General features: G+C 38.5%; 1 protein-coding gene across 7 annotated transcripts in view; it reads right to left on the reverse strand.

The window, feature by feature from the left end:
• Positions 1-11336: 11336 nt before the first annotated feature.
• The window catches only part of LOC136883343 (uncharacterized), a 169713-nt gene continuing 158028 nt past the window's right edge, over positions 11337-23021 (reverse strand). For 6 of the 7 annotated variants that reach the window (XM_067155588.2, XM_067155591.2, XM_067155587.2 and 3 more), the window contains one exon: positions 11844-13622. In XM_067155588.2, the coding sequence (XP_067011689.2) occupies positions 13350-13622 (273 nt within the window). In that variant the 3' untranslated portion in view covers positions 11844-13349. Of the gene's footprint in view, positions 11682-11765; positions 11820-11843; positions 13623-23021 lie in introns of those variants that run through there. The other variant, XR_010861241.2, reaches the window with a different exon arrangement.

The following is a 23021-nucleotide window of genomic DNA, read 5'->3' on the forward strand; positions in this document are numbered from 1 at the left end:
AAGCAAGCATAACATCTCTGGAAACAAACAAAAATGGCTAGTCTGGTGTTTGCCTGCGGTGACAAGTAGTGTGTGACCGTTTGGCGAGTGTGTGTCTGTGTACGCTTTGGTGATGGATACTGATAGTGGAGGAGATGAGGCACCGGATCCCTCATCTAATGCCAATGTTGGTCGTGAAGAAACTGTGCCGATGCAAACCGATTTGATTAATCTTACTTCAAATATGAATTCATTACAGCAGCCTTTACAACCTCAACAGTCTAATGCCGCTCAGCCGCCTCCTCCACCTCCCCCACCTCTTGAAGAGTTGGAGGTTTATCAGCAGGCTCATTTTGGTCCATTTATTGTATTTGTTGAATCAACTAAGTCGAAAAATATTGGTGGGCTACATCCCATGGCGCTTGGGCGCTTGTTTTACGATAATGATATTTTTGTGAAAGGTATAACGCCCAAAGGACGAAATAGATTATTGGTGGAATTTAGTTCCGCGATCCAAGCTAATTCCTTTCTACGTCATTCAATACTTGCAACTCACTCATTGAAAGCATATATTCCCAGTTCCAATATCTTTCGTGTTGGACTTATACGCGGTGTGGAAAAGAATGTGTCTGATTCTGACATTCTTAAATACCTTAAATCTGATGTTCGGGTCAAATCGGTCAAGCGGCTTAACCGTAAGGTTGTGGAGCCCAGTGGAGTGACCTACGTTCCAACTGGAACAGTTAAGATTGTTTTTCGCTCTCAAACTCTTCCTCAGTATGTCTCTTTGTTTCAAGTGCATTTAGAGGTTTCCCCTTTCATATTTTCCCCGATTATCTGTTCAAAATGTCAGCGATATGGACACACGATTAAAAACTGTCAAGCTAAGTCACCACGATGTGGGCATTGTGCGTTACATCACCTTACATCAGAGTGTCAGGAAAATATTCGCCGCTGTGTTCACTGTCATCAGGCACATTATACTGGCTCATAAAACTGCCCTACTCATCAACAGCAAACTGCCCTTAAAAAGCTTATGTGTAGAGAAAATCTATCCTTTTCCGAGGCGTCTGCTAGAATACCCTCGACCCAATTTGACACGTCCAATAATACCCATCTCTTTCCACCTCTTCCTTCTACTAGTTCCACTTCACCTGTGGAAACCCCGAGGAAACGTAAATTTACTCAGGTGGTTATGAACGAGCCCCGTCCCATTCCAACACCTGGTTTTGATAAGTCTGGGTATCTTAATCTCATCCGACCCCCTCCAGTGTCTTCACATACCTCGGTCTTTCCATCCACTTCATCTTCATCCTCCCCGTCCCCGATTCCGTCTACGTCCCGTAATTCTCAGTGTTTACCTTCAGCTCCTTCTCAATCATCTAGTTCCCCTGTACTACGCCAAAAGGCGTATCTCCAAAGTGGTATTCATCAACTATTTCTGCAACTTATTCAATTATTAGGGGACCAGCCACATGTCGCACACACACTTTATAAGCTTCGTGACTGTGTGCACACTATGTTCTCTTTAGATGCTACGTATCCTGCAGTGGAATGCTAGGAGTATTACTTCTAAACGGTATGAGTTACAATTTTTGATAAATGAAATTTCCCCATTCATTATAGCATTACAGGAGACTTGGTTTTCCCCATCCTCTGAGTTTTATTTAAATGGCTTTAATGTTGAACGCTGTGATGGTGTTGGTTACGGTGGTGTTGCTTTATTTATTCACCATAGTTTATCCTATCAACGTCTTGATATCTCGTATTGTCTACCCCATACATTTGTTCTTGGTATCTCATATAATCGCCTTTCCATTATTAACCTTTATTGCCCTCCAGATCTTTCTATTTCTCACATTCAATGGTGTCGATTCTTGCAGCAATTTTCTTCTCATAACGAGCTTCTCCTCTTAGGGGACTTTAATCTTCATCATTCTATGTGGGGAAGCAGTAGTGATACTTCCCTGGGTTCTTATTTCCTCACTGCCTCCCAATCGCATGACTTTGTCATTTTAAACGATGGTTCTCCCACGCGCCTCACTCCCCCCGGCTCTCCTCCCAGTGCTGTAGATTTATCATTATGTCGTCCTGCAATGGCTTCGATTGTAACTTGGCACCGTCTTACTGATACACATTCTAGCGACCATTTCCCTATTATTCTTACGTATGGTCTTGGTAGGTTTTCTAGTTCTTCTTCCGCCCCTACATATACCAGTAATGTTCGCTCCCTCCGTCACTTTGATAGAGTATCTTTTATTACTTATGTTACCCATCGTATTGAGCTTATTTCGGATAATATTTTGCCCTTTTCTACTCTCTTTCAATTTATACAAGATTATCTCGATCTTTATCATCCCTATAAACCTATTTCTTCCCACTCTGCCCGCCCCTCTTCCTTTTTACGATGGTGGGACTCAGAGTGCCATAATCTGGTTCTTAAACGACGCCGTTTATTCCGGATATATCGCAAAACATTAGCCCCTCACCATTATTTCCGTCTTAAACAACATATTGCTTATACTAGACGAATTTTTCTTTCTAAACGCCGTGCTGCATGGCGATCCCTTATTTCTTCCCTAAACGCTCATACTTCGTCTTCTCACTTATGGAGTGCAATTCGTTCCCTTACCCGAGCTTCTCAATACATTCCACCCTCTGTCACCCCTCCACAGATTTTATCTATCTTTCTCAACTCCCTCACTCCTGATTATGTCGTGCCTGACTTTACTATCCCCCTGTCTCCATGCTCTTCCCGCTTTTCTGTATTACTCCAACCTATACACCTTTCTGAACTTGAGGCCACCTTGTGTACTGCAAAGAGTTCGTCTCCGGGCCCTGATTATATATCATACGATATGCTCCGGATTCTCCCTCTCCGTGCTAAACAAGCTTTATTAGCTCTCTATAATAATATACTTCTCACTACTTCTGTTCCTACCTCTTGGAATGATTTTTTTTTAGTACCTATCCCCAAACCTGGTCAACTTCAAACTGACGCTAATGGCTTTCGAGGGATTGTCCTTGGTTCGTGTATCCGCAAGACGTTTTTAAAAATTCTCCTTCAACGACTCCTGTGGTCTCTTGAATATTATAATTTGGTTCCCAAATATCAATTCGCCTACTTTAAAGGTCGTTGTGCTCAAGATGCTATTAACATTTTACTTATCGATATTTTATTAGCGCAAATTCGTAAGGATTGTCTTATTGCTATTTTTTTTGGACATACGAGGAGCTTTTGACTCCATACCACTGCATCTTCTCTGGACTAATCTTGCACAGAAAGGTTTTCCTGCTCATTTTCTCCACATCTTGCGTAATTTGTTTACGTATCGGAAACTTTCACTTAAATCCGCTTATTCTTCTCTTCCTTGTCGTCTGTCATCTGTCGGTGTTCCTCAGGGAGACATTTTAAGTGGTCTGCTTTTCGCCCTGTATATGAGTAATCTTGAAGAATTGGTTACCCAAAAAGCTCGCATTCTTTTTTATGCTGATGATATAGTTCTTTATTACTCTCATAGTAATGTCGATGTGTGTCGTCACCATATATATCAGCTAATGGAACAAGTCATTACATGGCTTACTTTCCATGGCCTTCAACTTTCTACCTCCAAATGCTGTGCAATGTTTTTTACCTCTAAGCGTAGGTTTAACTCTGAGCCACTTGTTTTCGATTCTCATGTCATTCCTTTTTGTTCCTCCCATAAATACCTTGGTGTTATGCTAGATCGCTCGTTATCTTGGAAACATCATATTACTCAGTTACGTAATTCTTCTGATATGTATATTAAAATTCTCCAAGTGGTAACTAGACGATCATGGGGTGCTGACCCTGGCACAGCTCAGTTGTTATATTCCGCTACTATTCACTCTAGACTCGACTACTGTGCGCATGTTATAGATACTGCGTCGGATTCTGTTCTTAACCACTTAAATACTTTACAATTTAAAGCTCTGAGAACTTGTGTTGGAGCATTGTTGTCTACCCCTACTAATGCTCTCCTTGTCGAGACCGGTGAGTTCCCTCTTCCCATTCGCCGTAAAATGATAACATCTAAATATTTACTTAAAAGATTTGCTCTGGCTCAACACCCATTGCTTCCTAAATTGCAGTTATTAGATGAATATTCTCTTCTTTCACAGGCCCGCCGTCGTAAGATGCCTGCTTTGTTGTATGCATATCAATTTCTTCTTTCCTATAAAAACACTATCTTACGGACTGCTTCTTCCCCCGTTTATTCAGTAAATTTTGATTGTTTATTTTTTGTCCCTTCTATCATTATCTCCCCTACATCTTCTTTTTCTTCTTCTATTCCTGGTTCTTCGTTGACTGGCCCACCTTTTAAGAAGCTACGTTTTGCTCTAAGTGATTCTGGCGTCCAGATATATACAGACGGCACAAAAAACTCTTCTGGCGTTGGAGCAGCGTTCTATATTGTCAATACCAATGTTGCTGAACTCTATCGTTTACCCAGTGACTTTTCTATCTACACTGCGGAAATGTTTGCTATTCGTCAAGCTCTTATGTACATTAAGCATCATTCTATACCTAACGCAGCTATTTATACGGATTCCCTCAGTGCCGTTCAGTCGCTCAAGTCATCTCATCTTTCTTTTAACTGGTATTTGTATCATGTTAAAAGTCGCATTTATACTTTGCATCAATCTGGGGTGGTTCTCACTTTTGTCTGGGTCCCTAGTCATATAGGTATCTATGGGAATGAACAGGCGGATTTATTCGCGAAGCGAGCTGTTCGTGATGGCAAATCCCTACTTAACCTTGCAGTTCCTCTACCCGATTTTTATCCAGTTCTTAAACATTATGCTTATGGTCAGTGGCAAGAAGATTGGACTAGATCAGCTTCTTATAAAGGTCGCTATTATTACAATATTCAGCCTTGTATTCCTCCCTATCCTTGGTATTTGAAGGGTAACTATTCTCGCCGTCACATTACCAACATTATTCGTCTTCGCTTTAACCATGCTCTTACTCCTCTGTATAAACATCGTTTTAACCTCTCCCCCCACTCCTCCTGTCTATGTGGTACTCCGAATGCTGATGTAAATCATTTATTATTCCAATGCCCTGTGTATGATTCTTTTCGTCCGGCTTTTATTTCTCGTCTTCTCAGTCTTCAGAAAGCTCTCCCCACCAATGTCTCCTGCTTGCTTACCGATATGTCTCCTGCTTTAATACATGCTATCAATCAATATTTGGATGACTCTCATCTTCATTTGTAAATTACTATCTGTTTATTGTTCGCACCGTTACATACTCCTGCTTCCACTGTTTTTTTGCTTCTACGCACTTCCTTTGTTATATTTCGCGTTACTTAAGGTGTGTACATAGACCCGATGCTCAACTGTTCTTGAGACCTTCGTAGTGAAATTCATTGCGTGTGACCTTCGTAGTGGACTAATTGCGTGTGACCTTCGTAGTGGACTAATTGCGTGTGATTTCGCATTATAAGTGTAATATCACGATAATAAGTGTAGTGGCTGGGTGAAATAATAGAGCCCATAACCTCTCGAAAAAACAAAAACAAAAAAACAAAGATGGCTATCATGAACACATCTTTATACTTAATGTGTGCAATTATTACCAATATTACCGACAAAATCACTAAGAATGCCACATTTCGGGACCTAATAATATTCAAAATAGAGTCCTGGGGCCTGTTCCACGAACGAACTTAGCAACTTTTCAACTTGCACTTTTCACTTTTCAAATTTTGCAAAGTGCGAAGTCTTTCTGTTCCACCATGGTCTAGGTTGTACTTTTCAATTTTTTCGCTAAGTGAAAAGTCTTTGCGAATGAGTGATACGATTGAGTTTATTCCATGAGCAAACTGTATAGGCCTAATACTCTACGATTTTAATGCTTTACTTTTCGCGGCGAATTTGACGGTATAATTGTCGTACAGTTTACGTTTTTATGATAGGAAAAAAGGTTATTACAAGTAGCTGGCTGTGCTGGAAGTTGTCAAGGAGAAACGTGACATACTTTTTCGACAACTTTAAAGATAACCTCTCAAATTATGACACATCAATATTAACGAGAGTAGGCTGCCGTCAACACATTCACACACAGAAGGAAATTCACCCTTCATTAGAAATGCCGTCGCTATATTGAGTGGATTATCAGGCCAACGTACTGTTAGGAAATATTACATTTACTATAACATCTACGACTTTGGTAACAGTTCGCAAATAATTGTTTTGATGTCACATGCATTGGTGTTACACCGTGCAGCTGGGCACCATTTATTAACCAATGTAAGCATATAAGAATTTGTTCTTTTCCGGAAAGGGATTGACTTCTTTTTGTTACATGTTTCAATAAATGTCCGATCATTTCAAGAATATAATGAGCCTGTGTTGGGGTAATACGAAATCACTCGCGAAAGTCCGTCGAAGTGAGGTTATGAAAATTAATCTCGTCTTTGTACGTTCTCTTATTGGATTCTTCATCACTGCCCTCACTTGATGCTAATAAAAGCTCACGTCGTAACGTGTTTATATCACTAAACCAAATTCTACGCCGAGAAACTAGTGTACATACTTGTTAATTAACATATGAAAAGGGAATCATCTCTTTGCAAGATTTATGAAAACTTTTCACTTCATTTCTTTGCACTTTGCATTTCTGTACCAATGGAGGAACATAACAGGCTTGAAAAGTGAAAAGATTCCTAACTTTTCACTTTTCACTTTGCAAGTTAAATCTGAAAAGTGATGGTGGAACAAAATCTGAACTGAAAAGTGAAAAGTGAAAAGTTGCAAAGTTCGTTCGTGGAATAGGCCCCTGAACACAAGTGAGTAATTTTCAATGCAATATTATTATTATTATTTCCAGTCCCCTACTTCTTTACCGGAGCCTAAGTAAGTCTCTTTATTCACTCTGTTTGATTCTGAAATAGGTTTCACATATTACCAAATACAGTAGAGACTCTACGTACTGTACGGTATTTGATATTACTACGCTCTTCCCTGCAACTTACGTGTAAGTTACAGTAGTCCCCATAACCTACAAAAAGCCACACGGCGAGATTAGTAAAATAACTGCCTACAATGGTTTGGGGCACTTTCATACCCCCCCCCCCTTATATCTGTTTTTAAAGCAAAAAGGATATAATTTAAATGTCTTCTAATTATTAATTGCATTCTAGCCACATGTAGGATGCTAAATGGTTTATTTTGTCACCTATTGTCACATATGTATTGAATAGGTGACAGAATAAACCATTTAGCATCCTACATTCAGTATCTTCAATACGGACAACAATGATTTTTATCACTTCTACCCACATATCAGTAAAACACAAGTTCATATCCAAATACTGTAAAGCTAAAGTAGCATTAAAAGTAGTCCTATCAACTTCTAATAAATAATTCTGTTATATCTCTTTGCAGTTATGGTGCGCAATTACAAGAAAAACTAATAGAGTGGATATCAGTGAAGAAGCTGTGGCTAATGCATTAAATGATCTTTTCAGTGGAAATGGTTCAATTAGAACTGTAGCTAATTTACATGGTTTCCATTTTGCAACATTGCAGTACTGCATCAAATTATTAAAAACTACAAATAAAACTAATGCTGCTGTATCCCAAAGCATTGAGCAGGACACTGAAATTAACAACAGTACAAGTGACAGTGATAATTCAGAAATGCCAAATTTACAGATGCAAGATAGACCTGTATATCTATCTGCATTGATAAGATCTCAGTCAAAATATGCCACCCATCAGATTTTCACTGCAGAAAAATAAACTGAACTGGAGCAATACTTGCTCAACTGTTCACAGATGCAGTATGCTTTGAGATACCAGCAAACTACCAAGCTCGATAGCTGCAGTCGCTTAAGTGTGGCCAGTGTCCAGTATTCGGGAGATAGTAGGTTTGAACCCCACTATCGGCAGCCCTGAAAATGGTTTTCCGTGGTTTCCCATTTTCACACCACGGCCACTTTATTCCCACTCGTAGACCTTTCCTGTCCCATCGTCGCCATAAGACCTATCTGTGTCGGTGCGACGTAAAGCAACTAGCAAAAAAATACCAGCAAACTAGGGACTTCGCATATGACTATGCTTTGGGCTTGGGGACTGAAATTCCACCTTCTTGGGGGTTGAATAAATGTGCTGGGAAAAAGTGGATGCTTAGTTTTATGAAGTGACATCCAATTTTATCATTGAGAAAACCTGAGAATACTAGTCTTGCAAGAGCATCACTTTTCAACCAAGCAAATATTTCAATGTTCTTTGATAACTATGAGCTCCTCTTTGCAAAATACAATTTTGCTCCAGACAGAATAATAAACGTTGGTGAAAGTGGGGTAACCACTGTAATTCCTGCCCCCAAAGTCCTAGCCAAGACTGGAGCAAAGTAGGTTGGTCAGACAGTGTCTTCCGAGCGAGGGCAACTTGTAACTTTTGTGGGAATCGTTGATGATGCAGGGAATGCGTATCCACCAGCATACGTATTTCCCCGTGTAAAATTCCAAGATCATTTTTCTCATTGGGACTCTAAAGTCAGTTTAGGCCTTTCAAACCCTAGTAGCTGGATTACAGGAACATCTTTTCTTGAAATCATCAATCATCTCCAAAAGATATGCAAGTCTTCTAAGGATGATCCCGTACTTGTCTTGTTCGACAAACATGAAAGCCACTGTTCCTGACCATACCATTTTCATGACTGAACTATAGTTTCTAACATTTCTGCCTCACTGCACTTATAGGCTCCAGCCACTAGACATAGGGATCTTCGGTCCATTTAAGACCAGATGCAGGCAAGCATTTAATACATGGATCTATGAAAATCCAGGAACGACCATATCAATTTATAACATACCAGAACTGACAAATGCACCATTCAGTCAGTCATTTTCCAAGAACAACATTGTGTCTGCATTCAGGAAGACCGGACTTCGGCCCCCAAGTCATTTTGTCCTTACTGACAAAAACTTTACTCCATCTTTGACAACAGATCGCACAGGACTGCACAAAACCTTCTACATCTTCAGATCCTGTCCTTCATGAGGAAAATTTAATGGGATTATCTACACCTTCAGTTGCAAGAAAGTCATGTCCAAGAACCATCCAACAACATACCCACTTCAGCTTCTCCCACTTCCACTCCAACACCAGATTCCAAAGGAAACCCTCAAAAACCTACAATTACACCAGAATATATCCACCCTTACCCCAAAGCAAAGCCTAGAACACAAAGCTGCTGGAAGAGCTAAAGGAAAGTCAAGAATTCTGACTACCACTCCTGAAAAAGAAAAATTGGAAGAAATGAAGAAGCTGAAGAATCGAAAGAAAAGAAAGCCAAACAAGAAGACATCCTTGAATTTCCCTAGATGGAAATTATTTAAATCTGGCAAGGAAATCTGTAGGCCTCGATTCTTCAAGCAGTGAAGAAAGTGTTGCTGTAACAAGTGGTGAAAGTGAACTTGAGTTTAGTGCCAAGATGTTGACTTACTGCTGCTTGATAACAACAGTGATATTGAGCTTAATGACTTCATTCTGGTTAAGTTTGCAACAAAAAGAACAAAGAAATACTGTACTTTGTTGGTTAAGTTGATGAGAAAATTAATGATTCAGAGTTTCTCATATACTTTTTGCATACATATGATATAAAGAAATTTGTTTTCCTTGAAAAGAAAGATGTCAGTGAAATTTATAACTTCCACAGCCTACCAAGATTGGAGGAACAGTTCGAGCAATGTCCTTAACTTTTTCTTTAGATCTGACTGAATTCAATTTAGGATAGGCTAGTGGTGTTTCTGTATGTGTAAAAGCATGTTTTGTCAATATTGTAGAACATGTATGAATGTGCCCCTGCAATGTATGATACTGCCCCATGTTGGGGTACTTTCATACAAATTACATGTTTATAAATATTTTTAAATTGTTTTATAGGAATTAACTAAATAAGTAATTATGCAAGTCCAGCTTGTTTCTAATATGACAATGTTTGTGTAACACTAGATTTTAGCCATTTAGGTTGTGAAATACAGCCACTAAATCTTCTTAAGTGTTAATAGGTAAAATGTGTATGAAACTGCCCCACTCTCCCCTAACCCACATTACTTGAATTTGTATTGAAAAGGTGGAACTATTGTCATTTTAATTTTAGTTGAAGTTATAGGGAAATCTCGTGATGCGACCAGCTGATTTTGTATAAATTGTGAACCAGGCGACCTGATAGACAGTGTGTGTGACTCCACACCCTAGCCGTGCTGGCTGACTGTAGAACTGTCTACGATGGAATTCTACAAGTGTATTACTGTGAATTTCGATAGAAATCCGTTGTATAAAGGTGACTGAATATTTTCTATCAGTTCATATTCCGAGCAGTGTACGTCAGACTTGCATTTTTCAAGTTACTGGTATATTAGGACTGTGCTACTGAACTTAGATTTTGGAGCTGTGAATTCAAACTTAGTTGAATGTCGAGTGCTAATCTTAGGACTTGTATTTCCAAGTGTAATTCAAAGCCTTTCTTTCTTCAAGTGGAGATGTTGACTCGGTCTTTAATAATAATGTTGTTATTTGCTTTATGTCCCACCAACTATTTTTATGGTTTTCGGAGATGCCGACATGCCAGAATTTTGTCCCGCAGGAGTTCTTTTACATGCCAGTAAATCTACCAATACGAGGCTGACATATTTGAGTACCTTGAAATACCACTGGACTGAGCCAGGATCGAACCTGCCAAGTTGAGGTCAGAAGGCCAGCACCTCAACCGTCTGAGCCACTCAGCCCAGCGACTCAGTCTTTAAGAGAGTGCATAAGACTAGAAGTTCGTAAATACAGCTCGAAAACTGATTAACTTTCTACTACATAGGAGTTTAATAGACTTATCCTAGTAGCTTCAGTAAAGAGAAATTACTTTCTCATATAAGTGATTGAATGTCATGACAATACTATCTGTAGTATTAGATATAACAAAGAAATCTCAGTGAACAAACCGCTATTTACCTTCATAAATAAGTACCACATATTATCACGTGTGAAAGGAACTAAATTCACATTGTGTAAATATCAAGTATCATGTTACAATAGCGTGTGAACGGAACTAAGTTCATACGAGTGTACTTAACATGTAGTCTCACTGACTTGTAAATAATTCTGACAATAGTAGGATATAACAAAACTTCTTACATATTTCTGTCCTCTTGCTTCCTGTACTGTGAAATTCACAAATGAATCATTGCTTTGAATTTATTTTAAACTGTGCCAAGTGAATGATTTATTTTCAAAACTGTGCAAAGTGAAATGTTTGTTTTGAAAATATTTTAAATGTGTCAAGTGAATTTTGCTTGTGAGTGTGCCCATTTGATTCCATTAATATTCAAACGAGAATAATCTCTTTATTTTCATAAGTGCAGTTATAATAAAGAAATGTTCATGATAGATTCTATTGACCTTCTACAGGGTATAACCACATTTCTTTACTCCCTTCATGGGAACCGTTCAGACCATTCAATTTAATTTTGAAGTGCACCAATAATCAGTAGAGTGTGTGCAATCTGCCAGAACTTCTAGTCATCATGGGAATTCACATGGTCCCATGGTACAGAGAGCTGACCTATGATGTGGGAAGGAGTACCAGCAGCGAGGGTCTTCGCCTGCCACAACACTAAGATCATTCACTCCTCTTTTCCTGGCTGTATTAAAGGTGATATGCAACTTGTCTTCTGTTATGAATAAACAAATAGTTCAATTTAAAAACCTTAATAACCTCTCTCTCTGCACACATTCCAAGCATGGACTGTACATACCTTGCGTAAATCCATGGTCTCCAAGATAGGTAATAATGGGCGTTCCTCGTACAGCTAGAAATGAGATGTACACTTGAGTACAAGGAAAGAAATTTATTCTTAAAAATATCACAGTTTGAGCAACAATAAACAAGATTGGTATTTTGTTGGCATGGAAAATTAATAATAAAAGTAATCAAAAGTACAATGAAAGTGACCTCTAGTTCGGGAATGTGGGCCATATTGCCCATGTACAGGGTCACAAATGAACGTGCTAGAGTCATCATGTTTCTTCAGCTTTATTGTGGAGTCTGCTGCTATGCTCAGTCATTCTTCAGAGCATCGAGCCACCCTCATGGTGCATCTTCGCACAGTTTCTTGCACTTGCTGAGGTATTCGAGCCATACTGAACTCCTGGTTTCTGACATGGACCATTACATGTAGGAGTTGTTAGATCAACACACTATCCTGTACAATGCTGCTGGATGTAAATGTTCGATGGAACCACTTCACCTGTGCATCTGGCAGAGAACCAATCCCAAATACTTCAAATTCAAATGACTGCTTTTAGGAATCAACACCATCAAAGTTAATTGGAATCATCACATTTATCCCCAGAAAGGATGAGAATCACTGTGCCACTGATGTTGATAATTACAGATAGAAGATAAAACAGTATATTACATATTTCTGTATGCCTTGTGTTGTTAATGAGTCCCTGATTATCACAAGAAAGTTTATTTCCCTCCTTATGCTCTAACCATGTCATAGTCGCTTGCTAAGTCTCTGAAGTAAGAGAGTCCAATACTGGCAAGTGGTAGCATATTGCTTGACAGCAGCACTTTACATTACGGTTGGATGATGTAATCAGAGAGGATCTTCATCATATAGCCGCTGGCTGGGTCTGTCATCTTGAAGACTGCCAACGCAAGCTCACAGCTAAATGAACCAAATAGCATAGTGCACCACTACTACTGTCAAATAATCCTTGCAAGAAAACATTGGCAAGTATTAAAGATTACACTATCCCTAGGTGTGGTGATTTTCAGCTTTTCGTACATTTTTAATTTGGTGTTCTGAAGAAAAACACAATTTGAGAATATTACTGTGATATTAAAATTGCATTCATACAGAATAATAAAATAAAAATGCATTAACTATGATAAAATTATGCACTTTTATTTTAAATTGATATATCTAAAGCATAACAGGAAAAAATAGATGTAAAGTCAGAATAAAACATACAAATTAACTTAAGTCATATATCAGTGACACTGAATATATTTCCAGCATCTACTCCAACTTCATTACCGAGCTACTTGCCCAAATTGGGCATGGCATTCCAAGGATGCACAAGCTCCAAGGCTACAAGCCCAAACTGGGCATGACTTTCCAAGGATGCACAAACTTCTCAATTTAAGTTTCTAGAATGAAAATTTAGAAAAATAAAGAAAAAAATGTGGGTTTTTCATTTTCAGTAAACTTTCCATTTGATATGTTGTTTCATTTTGCATAATATCAGTATTGTGAAAAATCACCACACTTGATAATATTTTATAAAAATATAAAAAGTTTCTTTAAATTATTACAACCGTGCACGTTGCACTAGATCCCAACAAGCTGGCGGCGGAGAATCTTGCCGGCTGCACTCTTGGGGATGCTCTCCACAAAGACGACACCTCCTGCGAGATGTTTGTGGTCCGACACTCTCTCTGCTACAAACTGCTTCACCTCTTGTTCCGTCAAACTTCCCGGTTTCTTCGGTACAATCACAGCCCGTGGAACTTGCCCTGCTCGTTCGTCTGGGACTCCTATGACCGCTGCATCTGTTACCTGCGGATGGGATCTCAGCAGCTCCTCTAATTCTGCTGGTGCAACCTGTCATTAATAAGAGAAGACCACACTGTTGTTAAGGGAAGTAAAACAGTCACCGGAAGTTTCAACACAAACTGCTGTGAATTGAAGTGAACTATTAGCCAAGAAATGTGTAAATTGGGAAACGAGTAACTGCCGATGACAGCAAGGAAATGAAATAAAGTTGAGAAAAGTTTCAAATACTTGGGAAGTGTAATAATAGATGAGGGAAATATAACCAAGGAGGGGTACACGGTGTTCCACAAGTTATGATACATGAAGCAGCAGGGAAGACAAGAAAGGATAGAATCACAAACAAAGAAAGAGGTTGGAATTTCAAAGATACAGGACAGAATAGAAACCAGTGAATTGAAGTGGTATGGTGCATGATGGGAATGGGAGAAAACAGATTTCCAAGGAAGTAATTTTTTTTTTTGCTTGTTGCTTTACGTCGCACCGACACAGATAGGTCTTATGGCGACGATGGGACAGGGAGGGGCTAGGAGTGGGAAGGAAGCGGCCGTGGCCTTAATTAAGGTACAGCCCCAGCATTTGCCTGGTGTGAAAATGGGAAACCACGGAAAACCATCTTCAGGGCTGCCGACAGTGGGGTTCGAACCTACTATCTCCCGAATACTGGATACTGGCCGCACTTAAGCGACTGCAGCTGTCGAGCTCGGTAAGGAAGTAATTACAGATAAGTGAACAGGAAAGATAACCAGGAGGCCTTGCAAGTGGTGACTGGTAGCAGGCAATGACCCACGAGAGAAATGGGCCATAGGAAGGAGCATAACAGCATAAATATCAAACAGACAAATCATATAGCCTGACACCATCTGGCTGCTTGCTTGTCATGGCAGAGAAACCGAATCTCTCTTAGGCATCTTATCTCAGTTTTAATGAATTTTGTTGCTTGAACACCAAATGTGTCACCAGAGATATTTTACATGCCGACATTACACGACATGGAACGTCAAATGAAATTTTCTCTGCCCTTCAAAAATCTGACTACCTGATTTGGGTTTGAACCGGCTATCTTGGGGTCCAGAGGCCTACACTCTACTATTGAAGAACACGCATGACTGACATGTTCCAGGGTAGAGCCACGCTAACTGGAGAGATGGAAGTCACTGTGCCAAGATGGTATTGGGGTGGCAACCCAGGTCATCATAACACTGGGCTCCATGTTGGAAGATGATGGCAATGATTCACCTTCTAACTCTCATAGGAATCATCAAAGAAACAGGATATTGGTCAAACAAAAGAGAAGAGAACATGAGTTAATCAAGGGAGGTCAGAGAAGACACTGTGCCACGTTATGTTTAGCTGACAGTCGCCAGCATATCGTGACAAGTTTTGTGATGGGATTGAATGAAGTGATGATGACTGTTAATGCACAGTGAATGTGGTGCTGTGTACTACACATAATGTAGACCTGCTGCATCAGCTGACAAAGCGACTCATGGAAAGGCACGCCCTCCTACTGAGAAGAATTAACTAGATTTCTAAGATGGTGAGTTATTAATTTCCTCATCATTGTAACTGCTTGCTGGCATATTATGTCGACAAAACTGAACAATCAAACAAGTAGTTGAGAGCAGGGGTCTTCAATTACGTTTTCCAATGGTCCCGGTTGATGGTAATATTGTAATGAATGGAGTCCGAAGACAGCTGCTGGTTTGAAAGTATCATCATCATCATCATCATCATCATTTTACAATTCCAGTTTCCCGGGTATGGCTGGCGAGCCTCTTCCATTCTGTCTTATTGAGATACGTTCTATTAGAAAGGTTCCACCTTTTCAATACAAAAATGTTATAGGTTTATTTATAACATGTATTTGCACTTGGGACTAGTTTCGACGCTGTGTTGGCGTCATCATCAGCCAAAAAATGGGAAAATAGGCCAGTGTGTAGGCATTCATATTACACAAGGTGTTACATTAAACAATACAAATCTTGCAAGGAGATAAAAACATGGATGAATATAGAAACAAATGAATCGTTGAGAAAGCAAAAGTTATACATGTTAAAAAATAACCTTAACCACACATCTTGCAGTGCGAAAATATTCTTCTTGAATGATTCCTGAGTATAAAACACATGCGCACACATTTCTGAAGAGCCAGCAGGCAGGACAAAGTAAAGTGAAACCTTAAGGGATCTTCTGAGAAGAGTTCATCATTTTTCTATGTTCCGATTAAATAATGAAGTCTCTCTTGAGTTCCTGATAAACATACACAACAGGAAATTCTCCTTCACTCTCAACAATAGCTATAAAGACCAACGGTAAATTTCATTTTTCAAAGACGTGAAAGCATGATCTTGAACGTGATGTAACTCCTTTCATTTAACCCATTTTTTACACAAGGTGTTACATTAAATAATATATCTCACGAGGAGATAAAAACAGGGACGAATGTAGAAACACATGCACCGTTGAGAGAGCAAAAGTTGTACATATTAAAAATAAGCTTAAACACATAACTTGCAGTGCGAAAATATTTGAATTTGAAAGATTCTTGAATAAAAGACGCACGCGCACACACTTCTAAAGAGCCAGCAGGCAGGAAAAAGTAAGGTGAAACCTTAAGAGTTCTTCTGAGAAGAGTTCATCATACTTTCAATGTTCCGACTAACTAATGAAGTCTCGTTTGAGTTCCTGATAAACATACACAACAGGAAATTAAACAATATACATCTTACAAGGAGATAAAAACAGGGAAAGTTATACATATTAAAAATAGTCTTAACCACACATCTTGCAGTGTGAAAATATTCGTCTTGAATGATTCCTGAATACAAAACACACGCGCATACAATTCCGAAGAGCCAGCAGGCAGGAAAAAGTAAAGTGAAACCTTAAGAGTTCTTCTGAGAAGAGTTCATCATTTTTTCTATGTTCCGACTAGCTAATGAAGTCTCCCTTGAGTTCCTGATAAACATATACAACAGGAAATTCTCCTTCACTTTCAACAATAGCTATAAAGACCAACGGTAAATTTCATTTTAAATATTGTGCAGAGACGTGAAAGCATGATTATGAACATGATATAACTCCTTCATTTAACCCAATTTTTACACAAGGTGTTACATTAAACAATACCCATCTTACGAGGAGATGAAAACAGGGCCGAATGTAGAAACAAATGCATCGTTATGCATATTAAAAATGAGCTTAACCACACAACTTGCAGTGCGAAAATATTTGCCTTGAATGATACCTGAATACAAAAACGCACGCGCACACATTTCTAAAGAGCCAGCAGGCAGGAAAGAGTAAGGTGAAGCCTTAAGAGTTCTTCTGAGAAGAGTTGTATTTTAAATACTGTGTAGAGATGTGAAAGGATGATCTTGAACATGATATAACTTCTTCATTTAACCACCTATGAAAGTCACTCTCTATGTTACATAGCTTCAAAAACAACCATTCTGTAGATGCACAAAATAATCTTGTAATCTTCACAGGTCCGGTATTCAGCTCGACAAGAATATAAAATTGGTATTCAGGAATACGTTTTTGAGAGTTTGGAGGTTGACTGTGCCAGTATTTGTGGTGTATTGTTGCAGCATTACGTGTAGGGGGGGGGCAGGTTTCTGTGATGTTTATTGCGGGACATGAGGCGGAAAAGCTATGTCGCGAGATGAAGAAGAAACAGAACGTGTTGTATAGTTTAGGTCTGGGGAGCGGCCATTGTTGGATTAGGAGGGGGGAGGGGAGGAGTGGTAGGGGAGGAGGAGTGGAAGGAAGGGAAGTATGGAGGGTGATGTGGTGAAAGTGTGTGGCGTGACAAAGTATTATGCATAATCTGAAAGACCGATCTGTTTTTCGGGATATTCATGTTTTTGAAAAATTCAATGAGAAAGTCGAATAGGATCTTTGGTTTCTCTGAGATATCATTTAAGTTTAGGTTGGGATTGAAATATGGGTCTAAATGAATATAGAGGTTTTCAGTGACGTCTAGGAGAGAACCTTTGTTTAGAATATCTAGTACCTCAAGATCTTGATTTATTTCAGTAAAATTGTGCTTAAATTCTTTTATATGTAGGCCTACTGCGGAAAAACGGTTGTGTTTTATGGCATTGACATGTTCTGCATATCTGATTTTAAAGCTGCGTCCTGTTTGCCCTAGGTAAGAACTTTTGCAGTCTTGGCAAGAAAACCTATATACACCTGATTTAGAAAAAGGACTACTTTTATGTATTGATGAAGAGTTGTGTAGAATCTCTGTGTTTCTATTGTTAGTACGAAAGGCTATTTTAACGTTGTGTTTTTTAAGGACGTTAGTGACGTTGTAAATTTCTTTATTGAAGGTAAATGTGGAAAACGTGGCAGTGCTAGTATTGTCTTTTATTAGGGTGGTTTTTGGGCGGTGTCTGAATTTATTGATTATTCTTTCAATAAAGGATTCATTATATCCATTGAATTTTGCTATAGAGCGGATGGTCTTCAATTCTTTATTTAAGTTTTTTCTTGACATCGGAATTTTGAATGCTCGGTCTACTAAGCTATTATATGTAGCCGCTTTGTGTGTTTGGGGGTGTAGTGAGTCATTTCTTATAGTAGTGGCCGTTTGAGTGGGCTTTCTATAGATACTATATGTGAACGAAGAGGGGTGCCTATTGATTGTTAGGTCTAGGAAGTTGATGGAGTTGTTTGTCTTTGATTCTAAGGTAAATTTAATGTCATGATCAATGTTATTAAGGTTTTTGAGGGTGGATGGTGCGTCTATGGAGCGTTCATCTAGGATTATAAATGTGTCATCTACGTACCTCGCCCAGAATTGGATATTAGCAAATTTGATGTTATTGTCGATGGCGGTGTGCTCTAGGAAATCAAGGTAGATCTCTGCTAAAATTCCTGAGGCTGGTGAACCCATAGCCAAACCATCTTGTTTGTAAATGATCTTATCGAATGTGAAGTAGTTATTGTTAATTAGTAGTCTTAGTATGGTCATAAAGTCTTGAACTTCTAGTTTACTTAGTTGATTGTTGGCAAGTAAGTTCTTTTCGATGATCGGGAATAATGAGTTGGTTTTTATACTGGGATACATGTTGACTATATCAAAGGAGTGCATTGAATGATATGGTTGAAGCTTGAAACTGTTTAGTTTGTTCACTAATTCTATAGTGTTCCTGATAGATTTATTTGATGAGAATTTATAATGTTTATTAAGAAATTGTTGGATAAACTGCGATAATTTATATAAGGGGCTTGGTCTGTAGTTTATTATGGGTCGAATAGGGACACCGGTTTTGTGGATTTTGGGTAGTGCTTTAGCTGTTGGTAGGCCTGGGTTCATGGTAATTAACTTTTGTTTTTCTTGCTCAGTGAGGAGAAAAGATGTGCTTTTTAGAATTTGTTTCAGTTGCCTTTGAATTGATTGTGTTGGGTCCTTCTTAACTATCGAAAAGGAGTCATTATCTAAGAAAGTTTTGGTTTTTTGAATGTAATCTGTTTTATCCATAATGACTGTTGTGTTGCCTTTGTCGGCCTTTGTAATGATGAGGTGGTTGTCTTTGACTTTCTTTTTAAGATTGAGAATTTGTTTTCTTTCAGTAAGGGAATCTTTGTTGATTTTGGTGATAGGGGTCGCAGTGCGATTATTTGAGAAAAAACTTTTGTTTAATTGTTTTTTTATATCCATTCTGAGTTCGTCTTGTAGTTCATGTGGCATTTTGCTGATAGCAACTTCTGATTCAACTACGAGTTTGGAGGCTGTAAGGGCCGAGTTGAAACAAGGCCAGTTGTGCTTTGGACATTTCGAAAGAATTCTTATATCGTCCTCATCTAAGTTGGTGGTGGAAAGATTAATTACTGGTGGGTGGAATTGTTGTAGAGTGTCATTAGCGAGGTTAGGCTTGCTGTTCGGTTTTGGAGGGGAGTTGCTGTGTTTTACCTTATTTTTAAGTGCTTCAAGTTTTTTCTCTAGTGTTGTCTGTTTTTTGGACAAAATATTGAACAACTTGAGTTGGACTTCGTCTTGAAAAAGATTCCATTGAGCATTTGAGAGTAAGGTGGCTGCCTCTAAGTGAGTTTCATATAATCGATGATTTAAAAACGACTTTTTCTTATAGAGAAATTTTAGTTCATTTTCTAACCAAAGTTTGTTTGTCCTAACCTGAACATCCTGTTGATGGGGAGGGACGAAACGTTGTTTCGTGACGCCTTTCAAAAAATTAGGGGTTAAATTCTGTGTAATGCATTGTTTGATGAATACTATATCCTTGCCTATTTTCCCAATTTTGATTTTTAAGCCCAAGTATTGATAGGCTACCGACTTTGCCTGGTTGGCTGCTTCATTTAAACATAAGAGTTTCATATTTGGTCCGTATTGAACTGAGAATGGAAGATAGGAAAAACTAGAAAGGTTCCACCTTTTCAATACAAAAATGTTATAGGTTTATTTATAACATGTATTTGCACTTGGGACTAGTTTCGACGCTGTGTTGGCGTCATCATCAGCCAAAAAATGGGAAAATAGGCCAGTGTGTAGGCATTCATATTACACAAGGTGTTACATTAAACAATACAAATCTTGCAAGGAGATAAAAACATGGATGAATATAGAAACAAATGAATCGTTGAGAAAGCAAAAGTTATACATGTTAAAAAATAACCTTAACCACACATCTTGCAGTGCGAAAATATTCTTCTTGAATGATTCCTGAGTATAAAACACATGCGCACACATTTCTGAAGAGCCAGCAGGCAGGACAAAGTAAAGTGAAACCTTAAGGGATCTTCTGAGAAGAGTTCATCATTTTTCTATGTTCCGATTAAATAATGAAGTCTCTCTTGAGTTCCTGATAAACATACACAACAGGAAATTCTCCTTCACTCTCAACAATAGCTATAAAGACCAACGGTAAATTTCATTTTTCAAAGACGTGAAAGCATGATCTTGAACGTGATGTAACTCCTTTCATTTAACCCATTTTTTACACAAGGTGTTACATTAAATAATATATCTCACGAGGAGATAAAAACAGGGACGAATGTAGAAACACATGCACCGTTGAGAGAGCAAAAGTTGTACATATTAAAAATAAGCTTAAACACATAACTTGCAGTGCGAAAATATTTGAATTTGAAAGATTTTTGAATAAAAGACGCACGCGCACACACTTCTAAAGAGCCAGCAGGCAGGAAAAAGTAAGGTGAAACCTTAAGAGTTCTTCTGAGAAGAGTTCATCATACTTTCAATGTTCCGACTAACTAATGAAGTCTCGTTTGAGTTCCTGATAAACATACACAACAGGAAATTAAACAATATACATCTTACAAGGAGATAAAAACAGGGAAAGTTATACATATTAAAAATAGTCTTAACCACACATCTTGCAGTGTGAAAATATTCGTCTTGAATGATTCCTGAATACAAAACACACGCGCATAATACTTTGTCACGCCACACACTTTCACCACATCACCCTCCATACTTCCCTTCCTTCCACTCCTCCTCCCCTACCACTCCTCCCCTCCCCCCTCCTAATCCAACAATGGCCGCTCCCCAGACCTAAACTATACAACATGCTCTGTTTCTTCTTCATCTCGCGACATAGCTTTTCCGCCTCATGTCCCGCAATAAACATCACAGAAACCTGCCCCCCCCCCTACACGTAATGCTGCAACAATACACCACAAATACTGGCACAGTCAACCTCCAAACTCTCAAAAACGTATTCCTGAATACCAATTTTATATTCTTGTCGAGCTGAATACCGGACCTGTGAAGATTACAAGATTATTTTGTGCATCTACAGAATGGTTGTTTTTGAAGCTATGTAATATAGAGAGTGACTTTCATAGGTGGTTAAATGAAGAAGTTATATCATGTTCAAGATCATCCTTTCACATCTCTACACAGTATTTAAAATACAACTCTTCTCAGAAGAACTCTTAAGGCTTCACCTTACTCTTTCCTGCCTGCTGGCTCTTTAGAAATGTGTGCGCGTGCGTTTTTGTATTCAGGTATCATTCAAGGCAAATATTTTCGCACTGCAAGTTGTGTGGTTAAGCTCATTTTTAATATGCATAACGATGCATTTGTTTCTACATTCGGCCCTGTTTTCATCTCCTCGTAAGATGGGTATTGTTTAATGTAACACCTTGTGTAAAAATTGGGTTAAATGAAGGAGTTATATCATGTTCATAATCATGCTTTCACGTCTCTGCACAATATTTAAAATGAAATTTACCGTTGGTCTTTATAGCTATTGTTGAAAGTGAAGGAGAATTTCCTGTTGTATATGTTTATCAGGAACTCAAGGGAGACTTCATTAGCTAGTCGGAACATAGAAAAAATGATGAACTCTTCTCAGAAGAACTCTTAAGGTTTCACTTTACTTTTTCCTGCCTGCTGGCTCTTCGGAATTGTATGCGCGTGTGTTTTGTATTCAGGAATCATTCAAGACGAATATTTTCACACTGCAAGATGTGTGGTTAAGACTATTTTTAATATGTATAACTTTCCCTGTTTTTATCTCCTTGTAAGATGTATATTGTTTAATTTCCTGTTGTGTATGTTTATCAGGAACTCAAACGAGACTTCATTAGTTAGTCGGAACATTGAAAGTATGATGAACTCTTCTCAGAAGAACTCTTAAGGTTTCACCTTACTTTTTCCTGCCTGCTGGCTCTTTAGAAGTGTGTGCGCGTGCGTCTTTTATTCAAGAATCTTTCAAATTCAAATATTTTCGCACTGCAAGTTATGTGTTTAAGCTTATTTTTAATATGTACAACTTTTGCTCTCTCAACGGTGCATGTGTTTCTACATTCGTCCCTGTTTTTATCTCCTCGTGAGATATATTATTTAATGTAACACCTTGTGTAAAAAATGGGTTAAATGAAAGGAGTTACATCACGTTCAAGATCATGCTTTCACGTCTTTGAAAAATGAAATTTACCGTTGGTCTTTATAGCTATTGTTGAGAGTGAAGGAGAATTTCCTGTTGTGTATGTTTATCAGGAACTCAAGAGAGACTTCATTATTTAATCGGAACATAGAAAAATGATGAACTCTTCTCAGAAGATCCCTTAAGGTTTCACTTTACTTTGTCCTGCCTGCTGGCTCTTCAGAAATGTATGCGCATGTGTTTTATACTCGGGAATCATTCAAGAAGAATATTTTCGCACTGCAAGATGTGTGGTTAAGGTTATTTTTTAACATGTATAACTTTTGCTTTCTCAACGATTCATTTGTTTCTATATTCATCCATGTTTTTATCTCCTTGCAAGATTTGTATTGTTTAATGTAACACCTTGTGTAATATGAATGCCTACACACTGGCCTATTTTCCCATTTTTTGGCTGATGATGACGCCAACACAGCGTCGAAACTAGTCCCAAGTGCAAATACATGTTATAAATAAACCTATAACATTTTTGTATTGAAAAGGTGGAACCTTTCTAGTTTTTCCT

The sequence above is a fragment of the Anabrus simplex genome, chromosome 11 (genome assembly GCF_040414725.1).
Source record: "Anabrus simplex isolate iqAnaSimp1 chromosome 11, ASM4041472v1, whole genome shotgun sequence".
Classification (NCBI taxonomy): Eukaryota; Metazoa; Arthropoda; class Insecta; order Orthoptera; family Tettigoniidae; genus Anabrus; species Anabrus simplex.